This window comes from Eleginops maclovinus, chromosome 23 (genome assembly GCF_036324505.1).
Source record: "Eleginops maclovinus isolate JMC-PN-2008 ecotype Puerto Natales chromosome 23, JC_Emac_rtc_rv5, whole genome shotgun sequence".
Classification (NCBI taxonomy): Eukaryota; Metazoa; Chordata; class Actinopteri; order Perciformes; family Eleginopidae; genus Eleginops; species Eleginops maclovinus.
Window position 1 is genome coordinate 21,598,127 of NC_086371.1, and position 25,122 is coordinate 21,623,248.

General features: G+C 39.4%; 1 protein-coding gene across 4 annotated transcripts in view; it reads right to left on the minus strand.

The window, feature by feature from the left end:
- Positions 1 to 6,854: 6,854 nt before the first annotated feature.
- Positions 6,855 to 25,122, minus strand: part of il1rapl2 (interleukin 1 receptor accessory protein-like 2) — a 398,203-nt gene continuing 379,935 nt past the window's right edge. For 2 of the 4 annotated variants that reach the window (XM_063876300.1, XM_063876301.1), the window contains exons 10-19: positions 20,779 to 20,919; positions 19,411 to 19,471; positions 18,185 to 18,294; positions 14,059 to 14,204; positions 13,820 to 13,897; positions 13,617 to 13,733; positions 10,308 to 10,430; positions 9,803 to 10,042; positions 9,624 to 9,654; positions 6,855 to 9,368 (exon numbers count right to left, since the gene is read on the minus strand). In XM_063876300.1, the coding sequence (XP_063732370.1) occupies positions 9,280 to 9,368; positions 9,624 to 9,654; positions 9,803 to 10,042; positions 10,308 to 10,430; positions 13,617 to 13,733; positions 13,820 to 13,897; positions 14,059 to 14,204; positions 18,185 to 18,294; positions 19,411 to 19,471; positions 20,779 to 20,919 (1,136 nt within the window). In that variant the 3' untranslated portion in view covers positions 6,855 to 9,279. The remainder of the gene's footprint in view (positions 9,369 to 9,623; positions 9,655 to 9,802; positions 10,043 to 10,307; positions 10,431 to 13,616; positions 13,734 to 13,819; positions 13,898 to 14,058; positions 14,205 to 18,184; positions 18,295 to 19,410; positions 19,472 to 20,778; positions 20,920 to 25,122) is intronic. The other 2 variants (XM_063876302.1, XM_063876304.1) reach the window with 1 other exon arrangement.

The following is a 25,122-nucleotide window of genomic DNA, read 5'->3' on the forward strand; positions in this document are numbered from 1 at the left end:
TATACCTTATGCTAGCTGAGTCCTGCCACAATCAGCTTACTGTGCTCTGTGGCAGTTTGGTTTGAATTGAAAGTGTCTGACCGTACCAGCAGACAGCAGGGTTTTTGAAATAATGAGCATATCCTTTGAAGAAACAGTGTCAGAAAAAGCCCAGACAGACCACCGGGTTGTGTTTCCAACTCTTTGCTGGTTTGGCTCACAGTGGTAGGCCGGACATATCCATTCTAGCTATTAAATGTTAAAAGGGCTTGCCATACTGGCCAGGTTCTACAACGCACAGGGGATTGAACCCAAAGACTGTATAAATAATGGACGTAGTATCAGTGACGTCACCCATAGGTTTGTGAAGAGCCGTAATGAAGCTCAAAGTGGGCGACTCCCACTGTCGACTTCTTCTCAGTCTACCTCCCGCCCCCTCCCGACTAATTCAAATATGGACATAGGGTCGGAGCTGAAGCGGGCGTGGCTACTGAAACACGCCCATCTAGCTCGAAGCTACCAAGCTAGCGAAGGCTTCCAAGCTAGGCTACATGCTACCATATGCTACTCGCGGCGCTATCCCGCTAAAAGTCAACAGCACACCCTGCGGTCTCGTTGCTCCCGGTTGCCGGTCGAGAGCAGACGATACTTTATACATTATATGGAGCAGACACACTGATAATTAGTGCTAACGGTGCTAAAATATAAATAAAATAATAATAACATTTTACTTACCGAAACAACTGCAGACCAGACTTCTTGGACGGTCTGTTAGTACAATTAATCGCACAGCAAGCCATATTATGTCTGATATTTGCATTCAAAACACACCAACACCACCAACATGTCCGACAGTTCAAGTGCAGCGTCTGTTAGCGGAGCTACCAGAGCAGGCAAATAGCGGCTAGCGCCCACTGACGGCGCTAACCTGTCTATCAAAGCGACCGCGCCCTTAATTATGCATAACTTTAAGCTTTAATATAATTAAAACGGGAGAGTTATATAGAAATTCACCCTCCTCACAGTTGTCATGAATAGGGGAATTAGCTATAGAGACCAAAAGCAATTTTTGTACCACACTGTAAACATGTTTATTTCTGCTGTAAAAATTGGCATTTTAACATGGGGGGTCTATGTAAATTGCTCTGTTTTGGAGCCAGGCCACGCGACCATTCGATGAACTGCAGTTTTTGGCACTTCCCTATGTGTTTCACTGCACAGCCCCGGAAGTTGCCCCTTGATTGAACCACAAGAGAGATGGCTTGGTCCAACCATGGCAAGCTGAGATGAGGCAGCAAGTGTGGTTCTGTTGGCAACTCACCATGAAAAAGAATCACAGAGTCATAAGGATTTGTATCCATGCAAAGAATTGGAGCGTTACATGTGGACTTTAAGTATAAAGAGTCACTTTTGGAGTTTAACTGCTTACCTTTTCAATAATTGCCAACGCCTCATCTCCTCCACTAACCCTTTTTTCCTGAGCTCTTGTGTGTTTAGTATTCTTATCCTTCGCTGGCTCTAGGGCACTTCCACATTGCTAATATTAATGTCTTGGCAATCCCACTTTAAAGTATAATTGCTATTACCTTGTATAGCGTCGCCAGCTTTATCAACCTTTATTTGCCAAAGAAACCGTTTTTAAGCGTTGAATGACTTGCTATTTAGTTATAGCAGTTTTATTTAAACAGTTACAGGCCGTTGTCATATATCATCCTGATTTGAGTTATACATAATTGTAATGTTCTATCTGAAGACTTTGCCAGGTTGAGAGCTTGTAAATGATGAGAGGTAATGTTGGTCACATTAAGTGACGCGGTGCTGTTTTGGATGTAGTTTTAGTCATTTTTAGGCACTGTAGTTAATAAGGTTTTGTTTGTTGTTTTGCTTTCCTTAGCCAGGGTTGAATATAGCTTAATTCAATAGTAATATTTTTGTTGCGATCCTTTTCTTGTTATGAACAGCACCGATCATGCCCTCTGTCATTTGTTTATAGCGCTACTGTTTTTATCCTTTCATTTTGAGATTCGTGTCCACCATGTCACAAGTCACTGTCAAAAGCATTGACCCTCGATTAAAATTTCAAAGAGAGAGAGAGAGAGTTCGTGGGAGCTGGGAACATTGGGATTTTAGCCTTTGTAGATTTACATGCACAACAATCTATATAAGACACTACAGGAAAAGCATAATAGGGCCTCTTTAAAGACAGTCCTTCCATCCCATTAAATTATGCATGAGAAGTAAATGATTATGCTCATCTTTGAGTGTTTTCATAAAGTATTTTAGAAAGTGCTTAAAGTGAAATGAGTAATATTTTACCAAAAAACAATAAATAAAGTCATACAAAAATAATCCCTCTCTTTCAACACCGATGCCCAAATGCAAGTGTGCTTTGCTGGCCAGGGAGAACCTGCCGCCCTCTCTTATAGTTTCTAAACGTGTTTCTGTGTTCAAGATGTTTCAGGGCATTAACCCCTATAAGCGACCAGGTGCCAAATCGGTTGCATGCATCCAAGAGGAGGCTTTATAAACAGGCCAATATAGTGATCAAGCTTACCATGTTTGATCCCAAACGAGAGTCAATCTTGGGTTGGCTTTCAATTACTGTCGGGAACCCTCACCCGGCCTTTGGTGAGGAGGCATGTGCTTAGAGAAAGAACATTTTACTCTTTCTTTAATTTGAATATGACCGTATTTATGTTTTTAATTCATCTACTGATGTACTTGTGGTGGTAAAACCGCCTCTTATACATTTTTAGGGATTTAAAACGCTCCATTAGAAACTACCACCTGCAAACTAAGATGGATAGAAAATAACAGTAGAAAATAAAAAATAATAATCTACCCTGATACAGATACAAGCTCTGAGTAAAAAATACATTGAAACATTGAGGCTTTGACAACAGTTGGATTGGACAGCTGATGTGAATTTCAAGAAGGTAAAGCAGCTCTCCACACCACTAAATATATGGGCCAGGGCTGCCTTGAAGTGAAAATATGAAGGAAGCACTGGCCCAAATGGAAATATTGTAATTATGAATTCATTGCACATGAACGAACCATGGCCTATCATAGCTAAGATGCAAAAATGTTGAGCGGATGGACCGAACTGAAGCTGTGCCAACAACCGCAGTAAGACTCATATATATTATGTTGGTGGATTGAGATATTTACAACAAAAACACTTAAATTCTTGCTAGGTTCTGTTTATATCTTCTAAAGACAGAGGCAGGGTTTCAGTAGGCGAGTATTTCAAGGCCAAGAGTTAAGGAAAAGTAACTTCCTGTCTGCTGCACATATTCCCTCTCTCTAGGTGCTGTAATAATTATGCAGTTCTCTTACATTCTGCACCCTAACAAGAATCAGTAATTACCCGTGTTCACATTGTCATGGAGGCCACGAGACAATATTACATCCTATATGCAAACAGAGAGGGCAGGCACCGTCAAATGGCCAGTGCTGCAGCGGGATGGGAGGTGGGAGAAAACGTACACAGATTAATGTGCATCACAGCGGGTCTCTCTGCTGTGCTGCAATTGTAGAATTTGGAGTAGTGATGTTATTGGAGCAGAGTGGCCAGAGGGACCGGACTGAGAGATGAAGAACTCATCAGGCAAAGGTTAATTTAATACCACGGGGCATGATTAGTTTCAAGTTTAAACACTCAACACACTCCATCACACCATTTTTCCCGGGAGTGAACATTTCCAGAGGCCAATGACTTAGTGGCTACAGAAACAATCCTTCAAATAGAGAAGCTGGGTTCAAGCCCCAGCAGGTCAGCTGGCAGCCCTCCTGCTGAAGTCCCCCCAGCTCAGGGGCTGCTGTGTGGCTGACACTAACCTCTGACATCCCTGTGGACGGAGCAAGGGGAGAGGTAAAAGGAGTTTCCTTTAGGGAGAATATAAATGCACATTAATATTGGTGGGCTGAGTTGATGATATTAAATATGACGGCTTCTGGGTAGGAGAGAACATTTTGTCTTTATTTTACCTTTAAAAACGTTTTCTAATGACTACTTACTGGGTGAGTCCAACCCTCACAAAGAGAGACGTGTAATAGCTACGTTGATCAACAGAGCAAAACAAAGTATTTTAGCAAAAACAACTCTTAAATTGTGACATTGCTACGTCATTTTTTCCTGTGGATTTCTAATGGTCAGCGTCAATGTCACAAATTTACTGGCATGAACAAAAAAAACATGGCGGACACCCGACTTAATTTTTGTGTAAATTCCAAAATTCTAGGATCCTTTTGCCATTATAATGCTTTTGGATTACATTTCTAGCAAGAAGTATACATTCTAATTTCAGAATCTACATCTAGTGGATGTGTAGGATCTATAATTTGATAGATTTACGAAGATTATTTCATGTCTCACCATCAAAATGTTTATATACTACGTACAGTACGTAGACTAATAGGTTGCTATGCGTGCAGTGAAGTTGTCGTCAACTCTCACGGCGTAAAACTGTATTTCTGGTCTTGGCATTTTCATGATAACTAGGTGGTTGCTAGGGACGTAGCTATCACTGCATTTTACACCCAGGAAGTAAGTATTGTCCTTTCTGATTGATTTTCCAGTGATTGTTTATACAACAAATAATTTTTTTGAGTTTTGGATAGCTGAGGACACTACATTACCCATAATCCTCAGTTATCGTTGTGAAGACGACGCCAGTGCGCTTTGCTTGACAAACCTCTTGATTACTCAGCAAGCGAATTGGATGTTTTAGTTGCAATGCACATTGGGATTCGTAGTTGGGAAACTAATAAACTAATAAAATAAATCATACATTAATCCGCATGTGCTTGCTTTTCTCTTTGCAAGTCATCCCATAAATGGTTCGGCTGCGTTACATTTTTGACATTTGCCGTAGTTCTTTATTTATAGGACCCTAATTAGAAGATTTTTGGGCAAACCAGAAGAACTTGCACAACGAAACTGAATGCATGACTTACAGGTCAAATATTACATTACTCATAAGTGCACGTGGTACCAGAGCACCCTAGGCAGAAGGTCCATGATCAATTTTGTTACTGTATCATCGGACTTGAGGCCGTATGTTTTGGAGACTCGGGTGAAGAGAGGGGTGGAGTTGTCAACTGATCACCATCTGGTGGTGAGTTGGGTCGAGTGGCGGGGGAAGACCTGGTAAGCCCAAACGTGTAGTCCAGGTGAACTGGGAACATCTGGAGGAGTCCCAAGTCCAGGAGGCCTTCAACTTACACCTCCGACGGAGCTTTTCAGGCATCCATGTAGAGGCTGGGGACATTGAACCACATTACTCAGCCTCCCCGGGAAAGTTTACTCTAAGGTGTTGGAAAGGAGGGTCCGGCCGATAGACGAACCTCAGATTGAGGAGGAACAATGCGGATTTCGTCCTAGTCGTTGAACGACGGACCAGCTTTTCACTCTCGCAAGGATCCTGGAGGGGGCCTGGGAGTACGCTCATCCGGTCTACATGTGCTTTGTAGATTTGGAGAAGACGTATGACCGGGTTCCCAGGGAGATACTGTGGGAGGTGCTGCGGGAGTATGGGGTGAGGGGGTCTCCACTCAGGGCCATCCATTCTCTGTACTCCCAAAGCGAGAGCTTTGTCCGGGTCCTCAGCAGTATGTCGGACCGATTTCCGGTGAGGGTTGGCCTCCGCCAGGGCTGCGCTTTGTCACCAATCCTGTTTGTGATATTCATGGACAGGATTTCGAGGCGTAGTCGTGGGGGAGGGGGTCTGCAGTTCGATGGGCTAAGGATTGCACCACTGCTTTTTGCAGATGATGTGGTCCTAATGGCTTCACTCGCTCACTGGTTCGTTTCGGAGGAGTTCAAGTATCTTGGGGTCTTGTTCTCGAGTGAGGGAACAATGGAGCATGAGATGGGCCGTAGAATTGAAGAAGCGGGAGCAGTACTGCAGTCGCTTTACCGCAACATGACAAAAGAGAGCTGAGCCAGAAAGCAAAGCTCTCTGTCTAATGGGCCATTTTCGTTCCAACCCTCACATATGGTCATGAAGGATGGGTCATGACAGACAGAACGAGGTTGCGGGCAATTAAAGGGTTAAAATCCTGAAAGTATTGAATGTTGGGTGGTTTTCAGCAAGTTTTAAGTCATTTTATGATTTTATTGATATATGATGATTTAATAGCAGTTTTTTGAAGGTGCCATTTTTGCAACAAAGGTGTTTAGAGGGTGCCACATTTTAAATCTGACACTACATAACATAATGTAATCTTTGACTGATCCAAGAGTCACCACCAAATTCTCATCCCCCTACTATTTATAATATTAAAAATAATTATTTTCTGTTTTTTTTTTGTAATGACTAATGAAATATTCAAATAATTTAACAAGCATTTAAAGAGTTAAAATACTGGAAATGATTAAATGATGTATGATGATTTAATAGCAGTTTTCTTGTGCTTGTACATTTCTGCCACGCAGGTGTAAAGAGGGTAGTACATTTGAGGAGGGCACAAGGGTTAAATTACTTTCTATTCACTGCTGCTTTGGCAATCCCTGCTCAACATAGCTCAAATCCTATTCAAGTCACTGTGCCTCGGATCAGCTCTGCTCAGATTAGCGCAGCAGAGTGTAAAACTGGTTTCAGTATGTAAAAGCCTGAGTCTATTTCCCCTAATCTGACCAGAAGGTGTTACAATGCCATCAATACAACCAGCAGAATGATTAGGGAATCCAAAATGACTGTTGGAGAAAGGAAAGTGGGCTTTGACTCAGGGAAATGTTAAGGGAAGTGTGGGAGGAGCTGGAAACAGTAAGAATAAGACATTTGGAAAACAGAATGAGGAAACAGCCTGTAGAGTGTCTGGTTAAGTAAGAAACAGCTAATTAAATAAACAAAGGGGGAACATGGAAAAAAGAAACAGAAATAACAGTTTCATCAGACAGGCATCCAAGATGTATAAAACAACTCATATCATTTTTATTTGCTCTCAGTTAAATTATTTCAACAAATATATCCAAAGAATATTAAAAGAAATTAGCAGAAATCAAAAGACAACCACTATACTGTATATTGCCATCGAATATAACAACTCAAATAGTTAATAATTGTATCAAACAATCTCAAATATCCAGAATTCATTGGTTCTAATAAGACAATGACAGTACCTTTTGTGAAAATTCAAAACATTATTCACTTTGCTTAAATATTATGGTAGTAGTCTTGGTTTCTTAAAGCTCACAAAGAAGAGTGTGGTTTAGCTTGGAGTCCGGCTCTGTGTGCAGTGAAGCCCCTTCGGCTGACAGCTAGTGTCTGGTTTCCAGTGTGTCAGCATCAAAACATCAGGCTGTTGGTACTGCATCCATCCATCCACACTGCATCCACCCTGAATCTATCCATCCACCCACACCGCATCCACCCAACCAAAAATCTATCCAATCATCCATCTATCCTACACCAATCTATATATTTATCCATCCTTCCATCCACTCAAAAACCGTATGTATCCAACCAACCAACAATCAATCCAAACACCATTTATCCAATGATCTTTTTATCTATCAATTCATCCATCTCACCGCCCACCCATCCATTAAAACCCTTTATCTATCCATCCACACTTCTTTCCTTCCATCCATCCATCCATCCATCCACTCACCAATCAGATCTCTATCCAACCATCCACCCATTCAGCAATTGACCCACCATTTCATCCAATCATCATCCATCCATCAATATATCTAACCTCCAACCATCCACTCATCCATCCACTCATCCATCCATCCATCCATCCATCCATCCATCCATCCATCCATCCATCCACTGATGAAAAGAGGAACAGAATGGAAGAGGCTCTGGCTCTCACACACCGTAGGAGTTAACAGAAACTTGAGGGAACAAATCACCGTCCTGTATATGTCTATGGATAAGTTATGGAAGCTGTACAGAGATTATTGTAACAAACATTTAAAAACAAAGACTGGTTAAAATGCTCACCACCCTTCTAAAGCATATTATCCTAAAACTAAAAAAGTGCTTTTGGAGGGACACCTCCTTTTTTTCCCTTTATCAGTTTTACCTTTACTTCATGGCCGGACAGAAAACAATACTGTATCAACAAAAGACGTTTATTCTCCCCCGTATTAAAAGAGGCTGCGAGAAATGATTGTGTCATTTACTCTTATCTATATTTATTTGATTATTTTTTTTATCTAAATGGGTGGTCATGCAAATAGAAAAAAGCCAAGTCCATTTTGCTTTTAGCTTGGTGGTTAAAGGTTACCTTTTGGCCAGCTCACCTCTTGATGAGTTGACTACTTGCTGATTGCTGTGTTACAAGGTGAGCTGGCTCCTTAGCAGCCTCCTGGTGCTTTTAGCTCGAGAAGTAACTAGCCTTTGAGACAAATAGTCTTGACAACTAGCTATTTTTCCCTATACACCTGCTAGGTGTGCTTTCTCAGTTATACAGTTCACCAAGTGCTCCACGCATAGCTTCTTATCTTGATATTCCTGCTGGAATCTATTTATTTTTAAGTCAACGATTTTAGCTTCCAGGAAACCAAACCAGGTATCTAGCTAGCTAGCTAGTCAGGAATAGCTTTTCAAGAGGTTGACTTGTTGTTTTAAGGTGGACTGGTATTCCAAAATCATTGCTTGAATTTTGCCTTGTATACTGACATGCCAACCAGTCAACAGGTAGAGCGATTTACTGAGAACTCTACTGGGCGGCATCTCCGAGAAGTTAAGCAGTTGATTAATCAACAACTGGTCCGTGAGCAGATGGCAATTCGAGATGTTCCTTTTTGGTGCTCCAAAGTCCAACATGGTGGGAGCACTCCTGTTTGTCGATACCACTGTTTGAGTATCCTGGACCTTTTCCCATTTGTACATCCACATGTCCAGAAAGGTCCAGAAACTCTCTGCACATTTCCAATGTGTACAACCAGTCATGTTGTATGGTAGCGCTCCTTTCACTGGTCATGGCTATGCAGCTTACATACCAGTTTGAATCAGTCCGTACTCAGTTGTCCAGAGCCAGCGAACAATCAGTTTTACAGGATGAATTCGCTCAATTTGTGAGCAATCTGCAGCCATTTTATCCAACCATTGTTAATCCAAACCTTATGTAGTCTTTAGGCAGTCCTTTTGTCATGGCGTGGGATAAAGGTTCTCAAAACTAGTCTGTAGGCATTCCCCAAGCAGTCCCTCCTTAAAAACAAGGCTGTACACAGTCCAAACACCCAATGAGGAACCAGTCTTAACCTTTACCAAATCCAGTGTAAAAACAGTCTGTAAACCGGTCTGTAATCCAGTACCAGTTGAGCAGTCTCTCTACCAAATGTCAGAGCTTAGTTCTCTGCTGGTGAGAGGTACAAAGGTGCTGTTCATGTGGAGTTCTGGTTTCTTCCCAAGCGTACTGCTCTGAGGCCCCTGGGAAAAAACACAGCACAACCGTGATCAGAAGGAATCTCCTTAAAACCACAACTCCTGGTAAAAATATACAATTAAAACACGGGCTGCATTCTACATAAATACAAAGCTCTATTGCATGCCAGAAGTGCGCCATGCTTCATTGTATTACTGCAAAGACAGCTATTTCCCAGTCTGTTAAAACAAATACATGTTTTAGATTGGATAACATGAAGATACTATTTTCTTTCTACATTTGCTTTTATCCAAACAGACCTCTTGTTCCCCAGTGAACAGCTCTGAACCCCTGGGGAGAAAAGAGGGTTTTTATTTTTAATGTGATAGGACATGCAGATAATCAAAAGCATGGACATTCAAGGAAAGGATACACTGTGTCGATGTTGGATGCTAGGAATGGCAAAAAAAAAAAATATTGGTCCTGTCTTTTCTCTCACCTGTCCATTCAGCAGTGTCATAGGGATGTTGCAATAGACGTGGCGCCCCCCGGGGCCCAAGGTGGAGAACTGCACGGTGGAGTGAGGTGGGAGGGGAGGCGACATGGAGGGAGGCTGTGGGGGAAGCTGGAACTCATAGCTGCGGCAGAAGTGCCTCATTTGGGCTGCTGTGGCAGTGTGACCGCCTCCCAACGGCAACGTCATCTGGTTATAGTCTGGGATCTCCGTCCCCAAGGCAACCTGTGGTGAGAAACACAACTCTGTTCATTTTTTTTTCTCCAGAAGGTAATTAAATCTCTTTAATTCCAACACTACTGCTGTGAAAATAAGGAAAGACAAAAAACATAAACTCTCTTCTTTCTTTTATTGAACTTGAACAGATTTTTCCATTCTAAGTCTGTCAAATACCGGCTGATGGAAACACTGCAAGCCACCACTGGTTCTGGAAACACGTCAACTCAGTATAGCAACATCAGTTTGAAGTAGCAAACATGCAGCAGCTGACCTGATGATGTCCGTGGCGACTATCATTTTGGGGCGCCAAGGAAGCGGAGGTGGTTGTCATGGCAATGGTGGACACAGTTGTCTGTAGGTCGCCAAAGAGACCCTGTTCGCCGGAGTCCATCACCTGTTAGCATGGAAACAGTGACATAGCTTTAAGGATGCAGATTTATACACATTTCTGTGTAATCAAGGATATTTAAAATGTATTTGAACATCTATATTCTATATTTTGATGTCAAAAGATAAGACTTTTTACATTCTTTGTTTTTTGTCAAGAAAAGTAAAACACAAAACTATGAACTACACGGACAGAGGGAGAGCATAGACCTCCACCAAGGCCAAAGGAAAAATAATTTGTCTACCCCCCTGTCTTTCTGATCTACTCCATAAAGTATCGAGTTCTAGTTTTTACTGTACTTCACCCCCCTACGCTTGTTGCTTATTCGTAATCCTGACAAACATTCAACCAAACCAAAAAGAACAATGTTTTTGCCAAGGTAATTAACCCTAATAAAAGTCCCAAACACAAATACAATTCAGTCTTGTTTGAGTGACATTTTTTTAGGAAAATTCGATTTGTTTTTATCTTTAGATGGATTGGAGACTTGGGTGCGTACCACAGGTTATGTAAAGTCAAACGTGTATGAGAGAAAGAGTAACACATTTGGGAATTGTTGACAGTCAGAACAATCTGAACCTCATAGCCTTATTATCTAAATGAACTGTCTTTGGTCTGAAACTATTTAAAGTTCACTTCATTGTATATGTGTATTAAGTTCATTAAAGTTAAAACCATCAAATTTGAGGTGATCTAGGGAGGTTCACATTGACACAGGCAGTCCATAAATGTCAACCTCCAAGGTTCTGATGGTGGTGAGGGTCAGAACTCAGATAACTGTAATTCAATGTTTTTTGCTGAGCATGACGGATGGCTTGACATCTTTAGATTTCTCGAGCCAACAACTTATAAAGTGTGTTTCTTTGGCCATAAATTGAAGAAGTACTTGACCTGTTTTCTCGTCTCCTTGCTATATTGTGTTATATGAGAATAAATATATTGGTGAAGGGAATGAGTCCTAAAACCTGGCAATGAGTTACCATTTCACCACTTCAGTTTTCAGATTGTTGAACATGTTTTTATGAAGATAGAAATACGGACTGTGGTTAACACCTTAGAAAGGTTCTCGCGTTTAGTTATAGGACATAAAATATGTAAGTATATACCCCACTAGTGAACGTCTAAAGCTTCTATGTGTCCTAAAGACTACGTTGCTTACAAGTGCATAAATGAGACTACTAAACGTCATCATGCTGAATATTAGCCACCTTCAGCTAAGCGTTGTTCATATAAACGTTAGTTTTTTACTTCAGGCAATTGGATTTAGATTCAACACAAATTGTGTTAAAATTAGCAGAATATCCTGCTGAACAAAACATGCAAGTATCGCAAATGTGTGTTCGCCAAAAATCTCGTTTTCTGTAATATATTGAAATCCAATGGAAATATCCCATTGGCTTTTTGTCGAGTATCCCCTTGCAATGCTAACACTATAACTTCAGAGTATCAGTTGTCAATCTTTATCCTCTAAAATTCAGAAAGCCCTCTAAGATGTACATTTGGTAAATTCTCTAAATAGGTTTTCAGATGCTTTAAGTGAGACATTGATGGTGGTTTTGTTTCTTTGTTCAGAAACACAACAGGGGAGAGGATGGAATCGATTTGAAGGAAGCCTCAGAGATGGTTTTGGTAAGTAGAATTTCATTTTCAATTTCATTTGTTACTTCATTAGGTTTGATTATTATGGTGGTGCACATTTTGTTTTGTAGCTTTTTATATTTGCTGCAGGCTATTTGTTTACACAGCATTTTAAAGCAGGTTATTAAACAGTTAAATATTGTGTCTTGATGTTTATGTGAGATATATGATTTCCGCGATAAACTGGAGATTATTTTTAAATGTGTTAAATGAACATTTCTGAAATCATTATTGGTTTATTTTTTAGATACGGAGAGAAATAAGGATGTGGGTTATGATTGGAAAAGGTAATTAATTGGAAGATTCATTGAATTGTCTTATTAAAAGATAAGAGAAGTATGCAAATTATTAAATAAAAACAAGTAAAGGAATTGAGTTTCTGATGCAGCGTCTGTTGACCCCCTACCAGTTTGGTTATTTTTCTATGTGTAAAAATTACAACCCATGTGCTCCAGTTATATAGCTCACTCATTCTTTATTTCTCAGCGATTATTCTCCCATGCCAAGCAGCAGGAGAACGTCTCTTAGCAAATCAGGTCATACACCACCTGAGGTGTTAACACATGGTAAACATGCACACATTCTCCCCATTGTGACTCCAATTTTAATACATTACCTGTATTTAGCAGACGTTTCAAAGGCCATCTGCTTACTGTGAGTGTGTGCCCCCCAGGGGAGCATCAGTAAATGTGCAGACTACTTTAACACAGCTAATTCTTTAGGTTCTTGGACATGCCATGCACACAGTGTTTTTCTGCTAATGCATCATCCATGAGTAGGAGGGAAATGGTATCAGTGGATATTGTTCAAGACGTGTAACTTCAACAGTTTTTTTTCCAAACCATTGTGTATTTTTCAAAAAAAACAAATGTTGTTTCCATGATATTACTTTTGGTGTCAAATGTAAAGGTTTGTAATTTTGCTCATCCAGACAGTGCCCGTTTGTGCACGATTGTGAAAAAAGTATTCACATTTTTTTCAGAGTGTAGTTACTGACACTATTACTTACAATTTTAAGGGAGTTTTACAGATTGTTGTTGTTACAATTGTGTTCTAAGTTTAACTTCTACTCTACACTGAATGTCAGAGGTAAATATTCTACTTTTGACTGATTTATCAACTAATAAATAAAAATGATTAATCTACCCAGCAGTTTATCAAATAATTATGTTTGATCAAATATTCATATTATAATTAAAATCCAATGATATATTTGATTATTATGTTATTGTTAAATGTGTTGAACCTTTGCCAGAAGTGCGTTACAAAGTGATGTCACTACAGAAGTAAACAAAGGAGTCAAATGGAAGCATTTCAGGCAGGGGGGTACTCGTTCTGTAGGGAACTTTAGGATTTTACCCTTTGCAGACCATTTACATGCACAAAAACCTATATAACTCTCAACAGGAAAGGGCAAAACCCCAAAAACACACTAGGACACCTTTAAGCATGTTTTGATTCTCATGTTTTTGTTCTTTTATTGAGATAGTGTGGGATTACTACTTTTACTGAAGTAAAACATCTGAGTACTTCTTCTGGTAAATAGCAGTGTACCTGGCGTCTGGACAACGTCTCTCTGCGTTTAGCGGGCATATCGTAGACCACCTGTTTCCAAAACTTAGATGCCAGCTCATTGCTCTTAGGACCCCTCCACTTGATGATGGATAAAACCTGAGGAAAGCAAAGAGATTATTATTATTTCTACTGCCGTCTTAAGACAAGTCACACCCTCCCTCTATTTATCCCTCCCTGCATACCTTGATCGTGTGTTTAAGGGCTTCGACCTCTTGGTAGTTGATGACATTCTTCAGGTCTGCACACTCTATCATGATCACCTGTACAGAAACACAGAGGTGGACGTGTTTGAGAAGGGAGAAGTAAGCTGCTAAGTGTTGTGCAGAGTACTTCAAAACTTCTCTACACATGTAATAATTCTGATGTTATGGGTCTACGTGTCTCTTATTTTTGTACTTCCTGTTAACTTCTCTAGTCATACCTTGATCTCCCCGGTAACCAGCATGGAGTGGAGGCGTGTCTCTATCTGGAAGATGCTCCACCCTCTTTTGGCAACAAACTCTGGAGTCAAAACGATGATCAGACGTCTGCTCTGCTCCACGCTGCGAGCCAAGTCCTCGATGTAGGCTGGGAGAGAGACACATGGAGACAAAGGTTAAACTAAATAGAGAGATGGAAAGGGATGTTCTAAGGATTAAGTAAAGATCAAGCTATGGTCTGTTGTGCAATAAACTTGTTTGGAATAAATGTTAAAGACGAGAAACAGTTCCAAAACAAAAGCTATGCAAAAAAAAAAATATTTTCTTTTTCTTTACATAGACACAGTTTAAGAAACAGGATTAACAAAGTCATTTTTATTTGGAGGAATAGTGTTAAGAACATTTTAGAAAAATATGCTAACTTGCTTGACATAAGAAGATATACCTTAAACATGGAGCTGGAATCAGAATATGGTTAGCCTCACTTAGCATAAAAGCTAAAGGGCAAAAAGCTAACGTGGTTTGGTTCAAATTGATAAAATACAACTACCAGCACCTCTTAAGCTGACTTAGTTGTGCTTTTTTTCTCATTTGTTAAACGTATGTAATGTGAATGCAAATGTTAGTGTATTGTAAACAACAATTTGTGGTTATAGAGATAACTAGGTGCTGTAACTATTTACAACAAACAGCTGGGTGCTGTGGACTGTAAAGCTCCTGAAGTAGGATCAAAGTAAGAGAGTAAGGTTATGCAAATATGAGGGCGCTATCAATGTTCTCATCTCACTTTAAGAAGAAAAGAGGCCTATGCTATTATGGAACACAACATTTATTATCAAGTGCAAAAGACATTAACCTATTCAACAGGTCCAAGGACCGATATTGAACAAACTTTTTTGAAAACAATAGCTCAACATGGTGGATACATTGGAATAAACTATTGGGTAACCATTATTTGTGCTTAAAGGCGATGTATTTTCCAGGAGAGCTAGCTGTTCACTTTGTTTGCCTTCCTTATCCAACCAAGCTTGGCAAATCACTTTCCATGTGCTGCTTGCTACAGCATATGTTCTTTCTATGGATATTTTTCCAGTTTTAATGTGAATCATTACTGCACTTTGACCATCCACATCCCTATTTCAGTGTGAATTGAAATATGTTGAACTATTTCCCTTAGCTGTACATCTCTTTCCCCAAAAAGTAAATCAATACAAATGATATGATTTAGAGCCTTTAAAAATAGAGGAAGAGAGCAGGTTTGAACATTAGCATGTATAGTATCTGATTTATTTTCGCCATCCTTCCACTTATTTGTTCAGGAAAAGACTGGCAGGAGTTTACAGCAGAGTGACAGGAATGCTTGTGCAAGAGTTTTGGTAACAGCTCTTTAATGGGGATCAGAGCTGTGCTGACACACCATCAGCTCTTACCTATAACTTATGGAGTGAAATGTGAACTCAATGAGGTGAATACAGTGGTGCAGGAATGAGTCCTGGGAAACCCCAGAAATTAGTTAACTGTTACCACTTCCGGTTCCCTTGTTTCAAAGTCAACATTTAGATGCCTGAAATAAGGTCTGAGATAGCATAAGCTTATTATATTTTCACATTTAGTTTTAGGACATTAAATATGTCAGAAAACACCCAACTTGTGAATGTCCGAAAGTTGTTTGTGTCTTCAAAACAGAGTTTGCTAACAAGTGACTAAATGAAACTACTAAACATCATCATGGTTGTGTTGATGTGCAGCCATGGTACAATGATGGCGTTAGCATTTAGCCCAATGTTAGCTTGTTACATTTATTTATTTACAGTATATTTTCAGTTAGTTGAATTTCCCAAAACAAGAAGTTCAATCCACTTCATATTTCGTTAGCAACATGGCTACCGTTAGCCACCTTCTAATGTCCAAAATCTAAATCTAAAACTAAAATCTAAGGTTCAAAAGCAACTTACAGAGCTTCATCCTCACTGTAGTGTTGTAGCTTCATCCTGAGGTATATTTAAAGTCATGTTCACTAGATGTCCCAATTCCATTTTTTTACATTCCTAACGTTTTTGGGAATGTACACCGTTAAAATGCCCATTATTTCTCAAATGTGTAGTTACCAAAAATGTCTGTGATTTGTGAAAAACAAATTGCTTAACTGTATGTCTCTCTCCAGCTACCATCTCTTCGCGTGCCAACTAAATTAATGACGGAGACTCTCCAACAACACGTTGTGATTTCACGCTCAATTTGAGGGGCACAAATAGTACACTGCATCTGAAAATTCACTCCCTTTTTTCTCTTCCCTGCTTTGCTTTTCCATCCCTCTCTTCATCTTTCTCTGTCTTTTCCTCACCCCCCCTCTGTTCTGCCCTTCCCTATGTCTTCCCGCTCTCTATTTCCAAGGATTATGTAAATCAATTAATTAAAAAATACAATCAATGACCCCGTTCCCGCCTCTTTCTGCTCCCGTTGTTTAGCTCTTGCACTTTTCGGAGGGCTAATGGAGTGGATAATTGAACGTTGTTGTTTTTTGGGTCACATTGCCATGTTGCTCTGTCAATAGCTTTGGTGAGCACTGAAAAGGAAACTCTTTTGGGTGGCTGTTACCAACTCATTTATCTTCACAAACTGTAACCTTTAATTCATATGCAGCTTAGTGTAAGTTATGTGTGTTTTGCACAGTGGACATTTCTTGTTTTGATGTTCTCAGGCCACAGAGACCACGCTTTGGATGCATGTGTTTTTTTTTTTTTGAGAATATACTGGGAGGAGGACTCATTTTAGCTTAAGATGATTCATTATAAACCATATTTAAGTAAATGTATTAATGAATTTTAAGAGAAAATGTTGAATAGTTTAGAGAACACATATTCATTGCAAAGTTGTGGTGAAAAATGCTAATGCACAGGAGATAAAGGCTTCATATCTGCATTAATGTAAGAATATTGTTTTATACTGCAGATAAAGTAACCAGGTGCCTCTGTGAAAAGCCTTAACAAAAAACGCAGATATAATATGTGTACCATATCCTGAAGCAAATGTTTTCAACATTTCAGCACAACATCCAGTGGGTATTGTCCACAGTATTCTGTGCATGTTAGTCACTTTGGATAAAGCGTCTCATAATTAACATGTAATGTAATGTCAGTCGTATCTGAGTACCTGGAAATACACTTTATAAATATGTTGTTTTATTATTATTATGACATTTAACATTTTGAATGAAAAATAAATACATAAATATAAAAGTCAAACTTCTCTGCAGCTAGCAAGGCCAGAGATGACTGTAACAATGATGGATATTTGTGTGTGTGTGTGTGTGTGTGTGTGTGTGTGTGTGTGTCTGTGTGTGTGTGTGTGTGTGTGTGTGTGTGTGTGTGTGTGTGTGTGTGTGTGTGTGTGTGTGTGTGTGTGTGTGTGTGTGTGTGTGTGTGTGTCCTGAGAATACTGACACATCCTCATATTACAGTTTCCCAGTCTGTACTCTTATGTTTTTTAATTGCGTGTATCAAAATGTTTTTTGTATCAGCACACATTAGCGGACCTGTGTGTGTCAGGTCACAGCATTGACAGATGAAGCAATAACAGTCATATTTCCCCCTCCAGTTGGATAGAGAGATAACCCCAGAAATGATGACAAACGGTGTGTGTTGTGTGAACACTGTGCATCATGTGCAGTGCACAGGGGAATTTGTTGGTGTGAAAGTGAGATATAGACGTAATTCATGCTGTGAAAGACAGACTGTGTGTTGCTTTAATAAATCAAAGTGAAAACGTAACCGTGTGAGAAACTGTGATTTAGGTAAAGTGACACGTGTGCGTGTGTGTGAGGTTTTAGATTATCACCTGAGATTTTATGCAGACATGTGTCCGTCTGTTTGTGAGTGTGTTAAAATGAGAATCCGCATGAATTCTTATTTATTATGACAGTGATGGATTTTGTGTGTTTGGGGCTATAATGGCCCAGAGAGAGGGACAGAGACAAAATGTGTGTGTGTGTGTGTGTGTGTGTGTGTGTGTGTGTGTGTGTGTGTGTGTGTGTGTGTGTGTGTGTGTGTGTGTGTGTGTGTGTGTGTGTGTGTGTGTGTGTGTGTGTGTGTGTGTGTGTGTGTGTGTGGATAGAGAATGGATACTTACTGCTACTGGGTATGAGATCTCTGTCTGGTAAAAACAGCTTGAATCCATAATGTTTCTCTAAAACGTCCGGCAAGATCTCCAAAGCAAATGTTTCCTCGTCGCTGCTCCCTCTGCCGAGGAGGAGAAAAAACAATAACTTTAATAAGTGATGTGTAAACTGCAAGATCAACATTTAGAGCTGAGGTAACATTTGCATATAAATATCAAGGGTGTTAATATTAAAGTGGCCCGTCATGCTCATTTTCAGGTTCATATTTGCTTTTGTGCCTCTACTGTGACATGTGCTGCAGCACCTCTGTTCACCCTCTGTCTGAAACCAGAGGCTCTACCGTACATCACCTGACATGTAGTTATCTGAGGCAGGACTCTCCCTCCACCTTGTTGTAGAAACAGCTTCTTATTACCGTTAGTGCAGCTGGGTAACCATATGCTAGCGCACACACACACACACACACACACACACACACACACACACACAGACACACACACACACACACACACACACACACACACACACACACACACACACACACACACACACACACACACACACACACACACACACACACACACACACACACACACACACACACACACACACACACAGCCAAGCTTTGACCCCACTGAATTATCGAGCTTTGGAGAGAATCAAGCTAGCTGTGTGTCAGCTTTTATGCTAAGCTATGCAACGATCTTATTTCGTTTCGTGGAAATGGGAGCGGTATGGAGTGGTGCAGTGAGGATGTTTTTTCATAGGCCGACACGGATGTTAGCATCGCAAAGTGCTCCCTCGACAGAGAGCTATAGGATTTTCCAATTTAACTTTGGTATATGGCAGAAATTAAACTCTGTGACAAACAAACATTCCATGGATGACACTTACATGTTTTGATAGGATAATCTCCACATATTAACAAAACTTTGTGTTGTAGTCACGTGTTAGCATGTTTTTACGACACATACAAGCTACAGACCAAAAACAGTTTACTTCGAGACACAGGAACCAAAAGTGGAAAATGTTATAAACGGGTCTCAGGACTTGTTTCTGCACCACTTTATTAAAATCCTGTTTAAACACTACCAAGCCTGAGATGTTCTAAGCACATGATCGAGGTTATGCAGTCGGTCTTCCGCTGCGCTAGTGGTTTGAATTCTTTTGTTAAGACGATAAAAAAACAAAAAAAATCATTGTTCAATACATATACATATGTTTAGAGGTAGCTGACCTGCCCAAACAGTCCAGGTCCACTTTAGTATAGGACAGATAGGCATCATACTCCTTATTATCTGTGAAGAGAGAGAGGCACAGTGAGTGAGAGAACAGGGCATATTTTAGAGATCGCACTAACTCAAATTAAACTGAATACATTCTGAATTATGACACTTCGTGGTCATTTCTACATCAGGATTTGAAGAGAACAAATGGAATCCTGGGAATATTCTGCCAAAGAAATCAGACTGACTCAGGTCTGAAGTCTGAGTCTAAATGACTTGTTTTTCCTTGCTGTTCAGCCCATTTGCTTTATGTAAATGCATATACTGCTTTTTCAATATAACATTTGATACTGAGAGAAAAAATAAAGCTGACAAAAAACAACAAAAAACAGTCGATTGATTACTTATATAATTATTGGCGTTATTATGAATTGCTTTCTTTGATAAACGATGGAATAATTATCTTTCTTTTATTTTTATATAAACTCAGCAACATATCATACTTTTGCTGTTACTGTTTTTCAATATATAAGTACATCCCCTTGCTGAGGGTTAAACCCCTCTAATCAGCTGGTTTGTTACTAAATGTGACTGCCTTGCCATACCTGTCTGCTTTTAAAATACTTTCTCAGTTTTTACCTGTGGAGTTGTATGCATTTTAAGGTGTCTAAATAAAATGTGTTATTATTATTACTTACATAAAAACCCAAACTTACTATGACGATGGTTATGTATAATGCATTTTTTACTTATTTCCAACTTATCGTGTTTGATAATTATGTGGGCTATTTACTGAATTATTAGGGTTTTGGGTTCATTAGGTAAAAAAAAGGTTAAAAAATGAATAGTTGAGATTTAAAGAGGCCCTATTATGCTTCTGGGAATTTCCCTTTCCTGTAGTTTGTTATACAGCTCTGGAAAAAATTAAGAGACCACTCCACATTTTTCTTAAATCTTTATCTCTACATGTATGGCAGCCATTCCAGTGTCTGTTGAATTCCAACAGAGACAAATTGTCAGTAGTTTATAGATACAATAAATAAATAAAGTTTCAATTTAACTTTAATTTTAATTCTTAAACAGGGGAATTAAACATACCTATAAATAATAAAACAAGAGAAACTGATAATGCTGCAGTGGTTTTTGTTCACGGCTGTATATGTTTTTTAAGCATGTCAATTGTCTGCAAAGGCAAAAATCCCAGTTTGAGCAAATTAGCATAATAGGACTCCTTTACGGCATCAGATAGGGCTTTTTTCCTTGTTTTCTTTAATTTATACTGCCTGTAAATCAATACGTTTTGTATTTTGAGCAAAGTACACATATGGACAACCCAAGTCAATTCCTAAAAAGTAATAAAATTTTTAAAAAAAGCCTACCGTCTTCAGTTTCATCGCTTCCAAAGTGCCTCCTGTAGCAGAGCATGATCTCCAAGTTGTAACACTTGTAAAGTGCAGTGAGGACTCCCAACAGCAACAGTATGACCCCCAGACCACCAGCCAACTCCAGACGATACATGTCTACAGTCAGGAAAGAAAAAAACAATGAGATTATTTAGAATATCAATATTGATAATAACTACTCATATATTTTCTCCAATATGTCTTGACTTTAAACACTGTATGAGTAAATCTCAGTTTGTATTGTGTTGATGCTCTGTTTCACATATACATATTATAGCCAATGCTATTGCATGTCTGAGAATACAATATAAATTAAAAGTTAAAATAAATCAAATTTCCTGAATCGATGACTCACACTGAAACTCACACAAATAAGCCAAACAAAGACAGACAGTAACAATTGTATTTTTTTAAGCAATCACTGCAGTATTAGGGCACTTTGATAACATTTACCGCTGATGAATTACAGTATTTATAATTGACTGAATGAGGCAGAAAATGACACACACTGAACAAGGTGTCTGAGACAGGTTAACATGAGAGTGTTTGCAACATTGAATTTATTAGCAACTAATTATAAATATTTGTTAATTTCTTATACATAAATCTACTTTGCAGTAAGGTCAGAGTCAGAATGAATATCATAATTACAGATTTCTGTGATCAGATTCAATGTATAACCTTTTAGATGCACTCTTGCAGCTTTTGGTAATGTTTTTAAAAAAAAAAATTCTTGGTTACCTCTCCTGCTAAATTGTGCCGACAATTTGTCTAAGTCAGGCGACACTGCTCTCTACATAGACACACAACGGCAACAAAACCATTTTACCATTGGTCATGTGATTGCAGCTTGAATCAAATTTCTCATTTTGGACTGAAAAAACAGAATATTTTGCCTTGACTGTGAGGGATAAATGACCTCATGTAACAGTGTGTGTGTGTGTGTGTGTGTGTGTGTGTGTGTGTGTGTGTGTGTGTGTGTGTGTGTGTGTGTGTGTGTGTGTGTGTGGGTGTGTGTGAATGAATGAATGAATGATGGTGCTTTGAGTCAATGGGAGATTAATGGAACAAGGCTTGTGAATGACATCATCTTGTTTTGCTTACAATGGCTCACATTTTAGATTCAACAGTCTTTAGGGAAGGCAGTTTATTGTTTCAAACAAACTAGTTTTTTTGTATTTAATCTACTAATCTGAAATCTAATTGATGAAGGTTTTTAAAAGAACAGAACATACAATATAAGACCTTTGTGAAAATATAGCTAAACTGATTCATATTAATTTGCCTTTAAATAATCTCCCACAATGCGTCTCTGTTTTTACAGTATATAATCTGTGTTGCTACATTTCACCAGTAGACGTCTCTCCAACTCTACTCTGAGCTGCTACACCCCCTTCAGAGACGCTGGAGGAAGAGGGGGGAAAGTAAGGGACTGGGGGGCCAGGGAGGGAGGGAAGGAGGGGGAAAAGGACTCGTAGTCCAAGGGGGAAGAAAATAGTAAAATTTAACTGATTACAGAACATTTGCTCTGCAATGACGTAAACTCAGATTGCGTCCATTTTTGTTAAGAAGCCTGACATAAGGTCTGTGGTAAACACAAGCTTTTAAAGAAATGTTCATTTTTGAAAGTGAAGGTCCTATTTATCCAAAAATCAAAATGCCAACAAATTATGAAATAAGACTTCCAAACGTTGTCACAGAGAACATTAGCCACCTTGAGCTTAGCTGTAGTGATGTGGAGTCATGCCACCTTGATGTAGTTTAAAGTAGCTTAAAGTGATCTTTTTAATTCTGACTATCGTATTTAAGAAATCAGAAAGTGGTTTTAAAATGTGGAGATTACCCTGCTGAACAAAACATGTAAGTATCATAAACGTGTGTTTGCCACAGAGTTTATTTTCTGCTATCATCTAAAATCCAATGGGAAAATTCCATTGGTTTGTGTCGAGGGAGCCATGTATTGCTTAATCCTGGGTTGTCCTTCTGGGCTGCACTTGGCTTCTTTAATATGCTGTTGCTCGGTTTGGGGCCCTAACATCCCTTCTCTTCTCAAATCAGTCCTCACTACGCTCCCCAAATCTCTATTTTTTGCTTCTATGAAGCAACTAAGATTTGAGTCCATTGTTAGCCCTAACTCGACATTCACAAACCTTTGAATGACATGAGAGAAACCATGTCCTTCTTGCCCTGTCTATTTTTCTGTCTGTCACTTTCTCTCAATCCCTTCACTCTCCTGACAGCTCACTCTCTCTCCATGTTTTCTTTCGAGTAAGACTCTCTTCATGGTGGCTGAAGGCAGCTTTCTGCTCTGTTGGTTACAATAAGTGGATGTTTATGGTGTGTGTACTGAAGGTGAGTGTGTGACTGTGAATGCATGCGTGCAACATAGATGCATCAACCCATTACCTTGGGTCACCGCAGGGTGAGAGCACACCCTAATTCAATCACACAAACAGTGCATGAAATCAAGCTTTGATAACTTGAGCTAACTTAGGGTACCTTGTGCCTTGTTTAGGCTGTCGGGCTGTGTTCAGGCGCCCAAATGTAACCATATTAGTTTCAAGGCTTCAGGCCAGAATGCACCGTCACTGTCTGTGGGCTTGTTAGCCTGGTTAGTGACCTTTTAGAAAGAGGAGTCTTTAGGCTACTACAGGAGGAAATTACAAATGACTTTGCACATGGTTTTGTTTCAGTTCAATTTAAAAGTTATGGTGACTGACTATGTAGTTAGTTCATAGACATCACTGTTAAATACGTCATGACTATCTTTCTATAGTTCAGTCTTTGTTAAGTAAGTCTGTTGCTGGTTCAACAGTTCTGTTCAGTTCAGGACAAACCGTGGCCCATATAAGCAGCGTCTCCTTTTTTAGTTCCATAGTTCTTTATTTGTAAATATAATAGCCAATGCTATGCTAGCATTGGTTTAGCTATGCTAAATTAAGAAACAGATTTGGTTTCTTTCCATTTGTAACTCTCTGTAGTTGTGTAGTTATTCTGAATTGGGTTGTCTTTTTGTTGTTGTTTTTGTCTGTGTTTGTTTTGCCCCTTTTTATTATTCATTATGTGTGTCTTTGTAGTCACTTTCTGTCTTTTTGTAGTTGTTTTGTTTCTCCCTGTGGTCTTTGGAGTCTCTTTGAGGTTGCTTTTAGTCACCTCAAGGTTGTTTTGTGTCTCTTTTGAGTAATTTTGAGTCTCTTGTGGTTGTTTTGTGTCTCTATGGTCATTTTGAGTCTCTTTGAAGTTGAACTCCTCCTATAAGGTTTTTTGAGTCTGATCACACACATGCTTAACATACGATTTAAACCAAGGCTGCCTTTAGTGTAAAGTTTTCAACATAAACACACATAAATACACATTTCCGTACTAATCTAGGTAATAATGACAAACCTAATGTTCCTATCCTGACCCACTGTGTGTGGTAGTGTGTGTCTGTGTGATCCTGTGTGTGTGCTTTTACCTCGGTGTGAGAGTCCCGAAGGTGATGGTTAAGTATAGTAAGATAGATTTGACACCCATGGCATTCAGCAGCAGTCGTACGCAGAGTGAAAAGGACTGTTTTTAGAACCGTCCTCTTTTTTTTATTTTTCTCCTCATTTAGTCTCTCCAATTTTTCACCAACACCCCTCAGATTCCCTGTATTTCTCTCTCTGTCTGCTTCTATTATTTCTACTTTGTTCTCATTTCCTTGCCTAATTCTGTCTCCCGCCGCCTGTTTATCTCTTCCCCCCAAGTTCCCCTGTCCCTGCTCCTCTGCATCATGTACGTTTATTTTATATAGCGGGCATTCATGCGGCCCTCTTTTCCACCAAAATTTGAGGTAACAGAGACAATTCATTCCCTCCTCTGGCACTGTTTCTTTTTGTTTCTCTGTATTTCTCCGTGTCGTGGCCTTTGACTCAACAGGCCCGTTCTCTCTGCATTATCAGATGGATAACAAGATACTGCAGGACTGCTGCAAATGTTTTACAAAGGGAGCTGTGCCCTCATGCATTTTTCAGCTGAATACTTACAGTGGTAACTATGAGATCCTGTTCTTTATTTTGTCTCCGTTTGTGCTGCTCCCTCTGTGTCTTCCTGGACATCAACTGTCAATCATCCTGTATGGTGGGATCTTTTCCCTTGGATCTCTTGGTTAGTCTGAGAGTCTATATATTTGGTCCTATTTTTTTTTTAAATTATCCAATTCAGATGAGCTAACAAAAGGGTTATAATAAATGTTTGGAAGAGCTTTTATCTCTCACACATTTCATGATAACAACATGCATCTAAAGTCTTAATTATCTTGGAGGACATTCACATCCACAAATATTTATTTTGCCA